This window comes from Herpailurus yagouaroundi, unplaced genomic scaffold, assembly GCF_014898765.1.
Source record: "Herpailurus yagouaroundi ecotype Mexico unplaced genomic scaffold, PumYag 139, whole genome shotgun sequence".
NCBI lineage: Eukaryota > Metazoa > Chordata > Mammalia > Carnivora > Felidae > Herpailurus > Herpailurus yagouaroundi.
In genome coordinates this window covers 63,599,838-63,612,130 of record NW_024412394.1, presented here as the reverse complement: position 1 = coordinate 63,612,130, position 12,293 = coordinate 63,599,838, and the positions used below count along the sequence as shown (strand labels likewise).

Sequence of the window (12,293 nt, the reverse complement as noted above, 5' to 3'; positions counted from 1 at the left end):
GCGACTTTGGAAGGCAGTTTGGCAATTTCATATAAAGCTAACATAGTCTTACTATGCAATCTAGCAATTGCACTCCTTGAAATCTACCAAAATGAGTTGTAAACTTGTCCACTCAAAAACCTGCACACAAATGTTTATAGCAGACTTATTGATAATTTAAAATGTTTTTAAGTTTATTTATTTATTTATTTATTTATTTATTTATTTAGAGAGCGAGTGAGCATGAGCAGGGTAAGGGCAGAGACAGAGGGAGAGACAGAATCCCAAGCAGGCTCCACACTGTCAGTGCAGAGCCCAATGCTGGGCTTGAACTCATGAACCATGAGATCATGACCTGAACCGAAATCAAAAGTCAGACACTTGATCCACTGAGCCACCCAGGTGCCCTGATTTATTCATAATTGCCAAAATCTGAAAGAAACCGTATACTCATAAAATGGTAAATGGATAAACTGTGGTACATCCATCCTGTGGAATATTATTCAGTGACTTTAAAAATGAGCTATTAAGACTTTAAAAAAAAACATGGAGGGGCGCCTGGGTGGCGCAGTCGGTTAAGCGTCCGACTTCAGCCAGGTCACGATCTCGCGGTCCGTGAGTTCGAGCCCCGCGTCGGGCTCTGGGCTGATGGCTGGAGCCTGGAGCCTGTTTCCGATTCTGTGTCTCCCTCTCTCTCTGCCCATCCCCCGTTCATGCTCTGTCTCTCTCTGTCCCAAAAATAAATAAACGTTGAGAAAAAAAAAATAAAAATTAAATAAAAATTAAAATTAAAATTAAAAAAAACATGGAGGAACCTTAAATGCATATATCTTAGTGAAAGAAGCCAGTCTGAAAAGTCAATATTCTGTATGATGCCAGCTATATGACATTTTGGAAAAGGCAAAACTATAGAGACAGTAAAGAATACCAAAGGTTGCCAGGAGTTAGGGAGGAGAGGAAAGAGAGCAACGAATGGTTAGAGCACAGGAGAGCAGTGAAACTATTTGGTATGATACTGTAATGGTGGGTTCATGACATTACTAAAGGAAAGTCTATTTCTTCTACTCAACACTAGACACCAAGTGTGGGGGAGGTGGGGGATGGGTGTTCCCCACACCAACCATTTCCCCAACTCTCTAGACATCAAAAGGGTGTTCTACAATTCAATTCTGACACTGACTACCCAGAGTTAGTGCAGTTCCCACAGGTTAAGGTCTCAGTTCCACAAGAATATCTCTTTATTCCAGATGCCAATCACAAGCAGTGAGCCCCAGGGTCACAAATCTATTTGGTGTGGCTATAAATTGGGGTTCCCATGACCTTGTCCTCAAGTTTGATAATCTGCTATAATGACTCACAGAATGCAGGGAAACACATTTACTGGTATATTATAAAGGATATAATAAAATATATAAATGAACAACCAGATGAGGACTTATACAGGGTAAGGTCCAGAAGGTTCCTGAGTGCAGGAGCTTTTGTCCCTGTGGCATTATGGTACATCACCCTTCCAGTATGTGGATGTGCTCACTAACCTGGAAGTTCTCCAAACACCTTAGTTTAGGGATTTTTTATGGAGGCTTCATCATGTAGGCAAGATCAATCATTCATTCAGTCTCCAGTCCCTCTCCCTTTCCCAGGGGATGGAGGGTGGGGTTGAAGTTCTAAGCTTTTAATCATGGCTTGGGTCTTGCTGGTGACCAGGTCCCATCCAGAAGCTATGCAGGAGTCTACCCAGAGTCATTTCATTAGAACAAAAGATGCTCCTCTCACCCGGGATATTCCAAGGGATCTAGGAGCTCTGTATATGATGGTCTTATCATCCCCATCCCTCAGGAAATCACAAAGGTTTCAGAAGTGCTACGTCAGGAATTGAGGGTCAAAGACTAAACGTTAGAACAAAAGATGCCCCTAAAACCCCTAGGTCTCAGGATTTTACATATAAGGGTTTTAGAAGCTTTGTATGAGGAACTAGGAAAAAAATTCAAATACATATTTCTTATCATGTCACAGATGGATACATGATTTCATACACTTGGCAAAACCCGCAGGACTATACAACAATCGTAATGTAAAGTTTGTTAATAGCAATGTATCAATATTGGTTCTCTAATTGTGACAAATGTATCACACTAATGCAAGATGTTAATAACAAGAGAAACTGAGCAAGGGAGAAAGGGATATATAGAAAATTTCTATACCACCTGCTCAATCACCTGTAAAACTAAAACTGCTCTAACAAAACAAAGTCTATTAATTATTAAAAGTTTTTTATTAATTTTTTTAAAGAAATAAATTTTAAAAGTCAATCAGATTGGTTGTCAAACTGATCAATGAAAAGGTTAATGCAACATTTAATGAGAGGAACTTAGGTATAGAAAGAATATAATTGAGTTTTTGTTTAATAATCCATGTTTGATCAGAACTGTCTGCCTCGAGACCTGACAGAAGGAGCAATGGTCTCCATACAATAAGAAAGTCTACACTGATGTCAACCATGGCAGACATGGATATGAAAGATAAGGCTATGCACTTCTAAAACCAGTGACTCCCTCAGGTCTTGTTTTATTTTCACAAAACCTATTCTGTCTGAATTTTGATATCTCATCGAGGCTTTGTCCAAATAGTAAAAGCAGACTAGGATGCCCATAGAGAAATAAAGGGAGAAACAATTATGTCAATTTAAGCTGTGTTAGCCAGAGTTTTGGCAGAGGAGACAGTATACATATACATATACTTACGCCTTGTGTGCTTTTCCTTCTATACTTCTGTGCAAGTTACTTCCTTGCATCATATCAGTTTTCAAATAGTGCTCAGAATCTTTCAGTCTGACCTTTCTCCACAGCATGAAGACACCAGGGAGCCTAAAAGGCATTCCCCAAACCAACTTTTGTGCCTAGACTTCTTATTTTAAATTCTATAGAACTAGTATTCATATGTTAGTGATAAGAAACTTACATACAGGGGCACCTGGGTGGCTCAGTCAGTTAAGCAGCCGACTTTGGCTGAGGTCATGATCTCACTGTGCATGAGTTCAAGCCCTGCATGGGGCTCTGTGCTGACAGCTAAGAGCCTGGAGCCTGCTTCGGATTCTGTGTCTCCCTCTCTGTACCTCCCCTGCTTGTGCTCTCTATCTCTCTCAAAAATAAACATTGAAAAATTTTTAAAGAAACTTAAATATAAAATCATGTTTTAATCCTTAGATGGGTTATAGTGAGGGTCTTAGGTTTCATTCAGTCTCCTCTTTCTGTGGAACACATACTCAGAAAACACACAGACTCTACCAAATGCCAGTTCTCAAGTCTTATGATTTTGAATCCACCACTCTTTTCATAAAAATATACAATATTTATATGATCTAAATGCCTTACAGGCATTTTATTGTGCAAGGTAAGGAATGAGTGTGCCCTATAGCAGATGACTCCATAACCATACCCGGAGTCTGGCCTTCCCATCTGCAAAAGGCAGAGCATGGGCTCTACTATTTTAATAAATATGTTTTTAAAGTATTATAAAAGTACCATATAATAGTCATTGAGGAAAATTTAGCAGAAGGAGAAGCAGGAGGAGGAGTGGGAGGAGTTGGAAGAAGAAGGAGAGAGGAAGGAAGGGAAGAAAGGAGAAAACAATGAAAAATCACTTACAACCTCACTACTGTGAGGTAAGGAATGAAAGTATTTTAGGGTTTATCATCACAGATGCCTTGTAATATTCTACATACTCTTGTAACTTAGCCTTTTTCTATCCAACATCTTTCCATGGGAAGCAGTGTAGCTAGATATAGAAGGTGGCAGAAACTTGTAGCTATTGAACAAAAGTGTGATTGCTCTGGAACTAGTCTGCCTGGTTCATATCCTGGCTCAGCTTCTCCTTAGCTGTGTGACCCTGTGCAAACCACTCTGCCTCTCTGTTAACCTCAGTTTCCCATCTATAAAATGGAGATCATAATAGCAACTATTTCTTCAGAGGGTCCATTATGAGGATACAATGGCTTAATATACCCAAACCACTTATAACAGTGCCTAGCACAAAAGTATGCTCTTTATCAAGAGAGAATAGTAAGGTCTTTCAATAAAGAAATAGAAAGTAACTATTTTAGGCTTTGCAGAGTCATATAGTTTCTGTTACAACTCCTTAATGCTGCCTTTGTAGCACAAAAGCAGCCATAAATGAATGAGGATGGCTGGTTTCCGATTAAACTCTACGGACACTGACTTTGAATTCCACATAATTTTCACACATCATGATATATTTTTCTTTTAATTTTGCCTCGACTGTTAAAAATGTAAAAGTCATTTTAGCTCATGGGCTGTACAAAACTGGACAGTGGGCTGGGCATTTAGACCACAGTTTGCCAACCTCTGTTCTATATAACTAGTTGACATTATTATATTTCTAATATTTCTACAAAACATTTTTAAGTAGTCTCCATACCCAACATGGGGCTCAAACTCATGATCTCAAGATCAAGAATTTCAGGCTCTACTGACTGAGCCAGCCAGTCACCCCTCTGCAAATTATTATTATTATTATTATTATTATTATTATTATTATTATTAGGCTTCGGAGAACAAGATTGTTTGGATGTTCTATAATTTACTTAGTTCCATATGATTAGAGTTTAGGTTATTCCCAGTGTTCTTTATTACAAGCCATCCTCCAATGCATATCCATGCAGAATCTCTGTGCACAATTATTATTGTATCTACACCTTAAAATGTATTCAGTCGTAGCTACGAAATGGCTGGCAGAGCATCTAGAAAGAAACAGACTCTGAGGAAGTAGCCTTGAAAATTAATCTTGTATAGTTATAACAAATTTCAGACCTGTTAGAGGAGCTTTATCAGTATAATGTATATTCAAATAGGTAGAACTCACTGTGTACCACATACCATTCTGAGCTTTCTACATATATTAAGTCATTTAGTCTTCAAAGCCCCCGTTGTGATACAGGTGCAATCATCACTGTCATCATCATCATCATCACCATCCCCATGGTGCAAAAAAAGGAAACTGAAGCACAGAAAAGTTAAGCAACTTTCCAAGATCACACAGCCAGCTGGTGGTAGAGGCAGGCTTCAAACCCGGCCTGTCCAGCACTGGGCCCCACGTTCTTGGACACTATGTTGCCCTGCCTCCTCACTGGAGAGATTTGGCAAGTGTGAACCTCCAGGTACTTACCTTATAATGTACCTGTGTCTTTTTCATATTTAGATCATGTCTGGCACGCATGAACGGCCTCCTACTCTAATAATCGGCACAAATTCTGTCCCGACATGGGACACTTGGGGTGGAAACTGAAGGTCCACCTAACGGTCCTCTTTTGTCTTCCACCCCCTCCCCCATGCCAACTCTTCATTAATTTGCCCTGCATTTCTTACCCCAAATGGTTGTCCTCTATGAACAGTAAAGATTGATTGGAGCATACTTTCATATCTTGTTTTCCAGTTTATGGTCCCAAGTCTACCAACTTCACTTGTCAAATTCGGGTGGAGCTCCGCTTTGAGCGGAGGGCCCTGCACCGCCATGGGAGGGCAAATTTCGGGGAAGTACCCTCTTTTCTTTGAAACCAAACGTGGCTTGTGTCAAAAGTCTCTCCCGCGTGGTCCCCGCAGCAATAAGGCTGGCTTGCTCCGACCCGCTTCCCGGAGGGCGGTGTCCTGCGTCCGTGTGAGCCAACCCGCCAGCCTCCACCGCGAGGCTCAGACGCGGAGTTGCGCGCTCTCCCGGCCCTTCCTGCCGGTGCTGAGATGCAAGCGAGTGTCCCAGAAAGGAGTTATGCGTGTGGGTCTTTCGACCTGGATGGGAATGAAATTCTAGTTCTCATTTTTATCCTGATTTCTCTCCCTGCTGGGATCCTACTGCTCGAGTTCACGAGCTATCCCCAAGGAGAAGAGCCACCAACGCCGCTGGTCCTAAGATGCTGCCCGCCCCCCGCCCCCCTCCACAGTGATGCCCAAACAAGGACAGAATCGAGAAGTAGAGAGGAAACGGGGAAAGAAATAAGCGGGTGTTTCAAACTGAGCACGGCGGTGCAGACGCGGCGGTGGAACTGGAGCAGCCCGGCGGGGAGTCGGGCCGAGGCCCCGGGCTCCGCCCGCCGGGGGGCGCCGGGGCGGCGGGCGCGTGCGCGGTGCGGCCCCAGCCCGGGCAGCCACCGTCGCGATGCCTATTTTAGTCAAAGCCGCTGCCGGCGCGGGGACCCGGCACCGGCCAAGGAGGCTCCGGACCCGCGATCTGCCGAGGCTGTCGCTTCGGGCGCCCGTCGAGCCGCCGCGTCGCCGTCCCCCGCGCCCTGCCGCTGTCGCCCCAAACTTTGGCCAGCGCCGCCCAGGTTCGGTGCCAGGGACGAGCCAGGTAAGGAGCGGGAGGCGTAGCTGCCGCCGGCTCCCCCCGCGCGCCCGGATATTTGCAGCCTCGAGCTCCCGGGGCTAAATCGGGAAGCGAAAGTTGGATCCCTGCTCCACTGGGAGCAACTTTGTCAGCCCCCGCGGCGCTCGGGTTTTCCAGCCTGGCCGCCGGGAGCCCCGCCCTCTCCCTGGCCGGGCCATCGTGGGGTTCCCTGGTCTCGGAAACGGCCCTTCTCCCCCGTCTGGGGTTCACAGCCACAGACCCTCAGGTGCCAGCTGCTGCAACATGGGTCTGGCAGCGCCAGCGTCCCCTGGCGCGCGAGCCCCTTCCGGTGCCGGTTCCCGCGCTCTGGCCAGGGCAAGCCCTTGGTGAGCTGGGCATCTCCGCTCCCCACTGGACTTCCGGGGCTCCGGGCCCCTAACCCACTACGACTCGTCCTCGCCCGCTGTAGGGCCGCCGCTCTCACGCGGAGGCTGCGAGCAGCCGGGCGCACCGTGTGGCCTGCCCTGGCCGGGCGCTGGGAGTGCCAGGTGGGGCGCGGTGCTCACTGAACACCCCGCGTGGCCCCGGAGTTCGGGTCAAGGAGAACAGTGGACACTGAGCGAGGTGAGCGGGTTCCCTGGGGAGAACCGGTGGCTGGGGAACCCGTGAATCTCGCCACCCACCAGCGCCCTCGTTTCTGAGGCTTTGGGGAACGTGTTATTGGCCAGACACGTCCCAGAAACTGCTTGCCTTAACCCAAGAATATGTGCGAAAAGACCCTTGGCAGCGTAATGCCCTTTGCCATTCCGAAAATGTGCAAAGGTTCGGTTCGATTTACAGAATGGATTAAATCTGCCAGCACGACTTTTGTTCATTGCTGCTATCTTTTTCATTTTTGTAGTTTGGTGAAGGATTAATGTTAGTTTCACCATTTAGCTGTTTAATACTGCAGACACGTAGCTATTGAAAATCAATAGAACAACAGGACTTTACCAGAGCAGGTAATTAAGGGAATTAGACTCTGAAGAACTAATAGAAGAAAGAAGACTTCTTTTGACTCAGTCAAAATTTATCTGAACGTTTACCAACTTACCAGTCTAGCCTTCCTCCTTAGACTCATTGTCTGTAGAAGGCTAGTTCAGTGTTAACGACTCAAATCCATTAAAAGTGACCAAAAGAAGCTGAAACCAGTAAGGTCTAATCAATATTATTGACAACAGGTAACTGGCATTTCAAAATTGATGTAAAGATAAATGCACAAATAAATAATAAATTATATAATAAATGTATTATACAATGTTATTCTATAAGCTATAATACATAGAGAAAATTTAAAAATATACATTTTAAATAAGGTGTGGAGCATCAAAATATGTTGTAGGGTGATCCCACCTTTTAAAAATTCCTGTTATTTTTCTGATTCTTGCATCAGTGGATCATAGTTTTCCTATTATTGCTCTTGGAGCAGAAGTTGGTACTTTTATTGCCACCTGAAGAACTTTTAAAAGCCTGAAATTGAGCTAGTTGGCATTACAGGTATAATTGGGTGGATATGAGGGGGAATATGTCTTAACTATTATATAAATGTGTATTAGAGCCTCAGGCTATTAAAACTTGAAAGTGTTTCAAAGTCCATCTAGTCCAGCTGCCTCTGTTCCCAGGAAGAGGCAGACCCAAGCAGCGGAAATGACTTTCCCCTGACTTCTGTGGCTCCCCAGGGCTTTTGGTATAGAACCTGACTCTCTTAGTCCCAGGAGCACTGGACACTTTCCTGTCTTTACTTCTAAGGTTTGGGGAGACTGAAAATGATTTCTAAAAGTGTTTGTTATGTTTGTGTCCCTTCTGTATGGCTTTCAGCTCTGGCATTCTCTACAGAATCTAGGCCTTGGGTATACGTAGATGAATATGACAACACCCCTGCCTCATAGAGGCACATAGAGGCACACGGTAGTTAGAAAAGCAAATAGGACAATGGAGGTGGAAGCCATAGAAATGTACTTATTAGGGGCGCCTGGGTGGCTTAGTTGGTTGAGCATCTGACTTTGGCTCAGGTCATGATCTCACAGTTTGTGGGTTCCAGCCCCATGTCAGGGTCTGTGCTGACAGCTCAGAGCCTGGAGCCTGCTTCGGATTCTGTGTCTCCCTCTCTCTCGCTTGTGCTCTGTCTCTCAGTCTCTCAAAAATGAAAAAACAATAAAAAAAAAAAAGAAATGTGGTTATTAGTTTAGGTAATGCTAATGCATAAGCAGACCTTGACACTAGCTTATGAGTGATAGGGGACCTTTAATTTCATTCTCCCTCCTGCAGAAATTATAAGATTAATTCTGATTTGGTCTTAAAAGCAAACGTCATATAAATGGAATTATTCAAATAATCATGCCCCTCACCCCCAATAGGCTTATATTTTTGTTGATTCAAACATTTGGAAAGTAGTTGGATTTTGTGGTTTCTTTCCTTTTTTGCAGAAAATCAACATCTAAGTCAACTATTTCTCTTATATTTTTGAACTATGTCAGAATTGTATGAAGAGATCTTTAATTGACTTGATCATTTCATTCATAGTTTGTAATGCGTGTATGTTTTTTTTATCATCTTAACGAAGGTAGAATTCCTTCAGATTTGTCTAATAACATCCTTTAAGAATGCCAACCTATACCAATTAATTATTCTACCACCTAAAACCTGTACTTTGGTATGATAAAAAAAAAATGATTGGAAATGTATGGCTAATTATATGACCTTATTTTGGAAAGAAATACTTATCATTAGAATGAAATTTAAAGATATTTTTGGTTCCCATTTGGAATTCTATTTCTGAAACAGGATAATTAATATAATCTGTAAACCTACATGGTTTTTGTCAGGGACCAATCTGTATAACTAATAATAGATAAAGTTTTTTAAGTACCAGAGAAGGAGGACAGGTAATTTAGTCAGGAAATAGTGCCACTTTGTGTTAAGGTTTATGTAAGCATGTGTAAAATGTATACTCTTTGAAATGTATTCGCTATAGATTTTTACATTAAATAGTTGAAAGAATGTTCATTACCTCTCCTACGTAGAAGTAAACCGGAAGTTTACTACTTTTTAATTTGTGGTGTGCTATCAAGTAGAGTTTTTATGGGAAAGAAAGTAGAGACTTAAACTGGACGATGAAAGGAGTAAATGTTATATCTGTGTATGTATAAGTGATTAGTAATGTATTTATTATGTGCATATAGGATAATATGGAATGTATATGTGTATGATATAATGACTTAATGACAGTTAAAAATAGAGCCTCCTCAATATCCTAAGCCTTCAAATAAAAGATATGAGAGTGTTAATTTTTTGGAAACTATTTAAAAAATCAGTTTTTCCATTTACTTTTTCTGTGTTCAGAATCAGTGTCATAGTGGGAATGTGATAGAAAACTTTGTAATTGCTATGGTTTATGAATATTGGTGATTGCCTTTTAGACAAATTAATTCCTCATTCCTCTCTCCCCACCATGTATGTCTATATACAGATATACATATCAGTGAATAGTTGTGCACTATGCTAAATATTTTATATATTTCATTTCATCTTAGTAGAAAGTTAAATGAGTATTATTATCATCGTTTAACAGATAAAGAAATGGATACACTTAATGTGTGACTGGTGGGGTTCAAACCTGGCTTCAATTCATAAGTACCAAAAAGTCTATTTACCAATATTTAGTTCACAGAAATCATTTTGATATAATACCTATAGGGGTAGTAAGATACAGCTGCCATTTTTATGATTGTCCTTTTGTTTCTTTGTTTTTACAGAGTTTTCAAGATGAATTATACTGAGTCAAGCCCATTGACAGAATCAACTGCAATAGGTTTTACACCTGAGTTAGAAAGTGTCATACCCGTGCCTTCCAATGAGACCATATGTGAAAACTGGAGAGAGATACATCATCTAGTTTTTCATGTAGCAAATATTTTTTTCACAATTGGGTTGGTTATTCCAACTAGTCTTCATCTTCATATGATACTTCTTAGGGGGATGTTAACTATAGGTAAGATACCTGACTGAGATGTATTTAAGTTCTCTATAACTGGCATCAGATGGGCTCAGTGTTGGGGACTTCAGACTGTTCCTTGTCAGGTCTGTAGCATACCAGAAATATAAATCTTTGTCAGCAAATAAACAGTACATGTATCAGGTAACTTGCAAGGTAGGCCTTTACATGCCATATCTTTCCATATTTATTTTATATAAGACCATGTATGTTTCCTATGTTGTTAGATTTTCCAGGTATCAAAAAACCCATTTGTATATAGGAGTGTGGACTTTGGAGCAGACTGTGTAATTCAAATCCTGATTCCACCACTTGCTAACTGTGTAACTAGGGCAGGTGTTTAAACCTTTCTACTCCTCAGTTTCCCATGTGCCAAATAAGGGTAAAAATAATACTACCCCCTAGAGTTGTTGGAAGAATTAAACGAGTGTGTGTGTGTGTGTGTGTGTGTGTGTTTGTGTGTGTGTGTGTGTAAGAGTGTGTGTTTGTGTGTGTGTGTGTAAGAGTGTGTGTGTGTGTGTGTGTGTGTGTGTGTGTGTGTGTGTGTGTGTGATATTTGACTTATAACAGGCCTGGGACATAGTAAGTACTATCCAGTCGTAACCACTATTATTTGGATAGGCTTTTACTTATTACCTGTAATGCAACACTGGAAACAAAAGCAGTTTCCTAGACACAATAGTTCAAATAAAACTTTTGAGGGAGCTCCAATAATCCTGGTGAAGCAGGTTAAACAGATTCACATCAAAATACCAGAACAATTGAATTTATTATTTTAGGCAGTGATTTTTGACAAATTACTCTCTATGTGATTATTTCCTTGATGATTCTTTTATTCAGATGCATTTTTGAGCACCTGTAATGTGTCAGGTAAAGACTGAAGAAGGCAGTGTCCATTTTTGAAAAAAGATGCTTTTGGGGGGGCGGGAGACACAGATGGACAGTCACTTGTGAGGTGTTGGAGGCTGTGATGCACATGTGCACCCAGTGCCAGGGAGAAACGGAGAGGGTGACAGCCTCAGCAGGAAGGTGGAGCAAGGTCACGCTGTGGAGATGACATTGGAGCTGGCTTTTGGAAGATGAACAGGATTTCTCTGAGTGTGAGTGTGTGTGGTATCCAGGAAAAGGCACAGAAGAGAGGGAAGTTCATCATATCTAGGGGGAGTGGAGAGTAGCTCATTATGCCTGAAATACATGAAAAATTACAAGGAATGGTCAAAGTAAAGCCTAGAAGCGAGAGACAGGCTTCCAGTTATGGAATGGATAAGTTATGGGAATAAAAGGCACAGCATAGGGAATATAGTCAGTGATACTGTAATAATGCTGTGTGGCAACAGATGGCAGCTACACTTATGGTGAGCACAGCATAACATATATAGGTGTAAACGTGTTGAACCACTGTGTTATACGCCTTAAACTAATGTAACATTATGTGTCAACTACACTCAAAATAGGTAGATGATAGATAGATAGATAGATAAATAGATAGATAGATAGATAAAATAAGAGGCTGGAAGGGAAGCCAGAAGGTGGCCTGTGGGCTTCTGTGGCTGTAACCTCTGAGTAAGGCAGGGATTGCAGTAGGCATTGCAGAGTGTTGAATGAAAAACAAAACAAAACCACACCCTGCAAAAAAGGCAAAAGCTAATTATAAATTTTAAGACACAGTTTTAGAGGTGGGACGGGCCAAGGAGATCATCTAGTTCGACACTTAATAAACAAAGAGACCTGGAGAAGTTAACTGACTCATCCAAAATTAAGATGGAGAGAACGTGGCTAACCCAGGACTGTAATTCAGATCCTCATGTTCCCAGTCAGCTGAAGCATTATGCTTCCCTGTCTTCTTTAAGTAATAGTATTTTAAAATTCAACAACATTTGCTATGAAATATTTTTTAAAGAACTTATGAAGTTTTGGCCTATTCAGGTGTCCCAAATCATTATGATGA

General features: G+C 41.8%; 1 protein-coding gene and 1 long non-coding RNA gene across 3 annotated transcripts in view; one reads left to right on the top strand and one right to left on the bottom strand.

Moving 5' to 3' along the window:
- LOC121029838 (uncharacterized) overlaps window positions 1-6,065 on the bottom strand; it is a 31,406-nt gene extending 25,341 nt beyond the window's left edge. The window contains exon 1 of the long non-coding RNA XR_005789927.1: window positions 5,361-6,065. This is a non-coding gene — a long non-coding RNA (uncharacterized LOC121029838). The remainder of the gene's footprint in view (window positions 1-5,360) is intronic.
- A 79-nt stretch (window positions 6,066-6,144) lies between these two features.
- POPDC1 (popeye domain cAMP effector 1) overlaps window positions 6,145-12,293 on the top strand; it is a 37,561-nt gene continuing 31,412 nt past the window's right edge. The window contains exons 1-2 of one of the 2 annotated variants that reach the window (XM_040474277.1): window positions 6,145-6,336; window positions 10,107-10,342. In XM_040474277.1, coding sequence (XP_040330211.1) covers window positions 10,117-10,342 — 226 coding nt within the window. In that variant the 5' untranslated portion in view covers window positions 6,145-6,336; window positions 10,107-10,116. Of the gene's footprint in view, window positions 6,337-6,420; window positions 6,937-10,106; window positions 10,343-12,293 lie in introns of those variants that run through there. The other variant, XM_040474278.1, reaches the window with a different exon arrangement.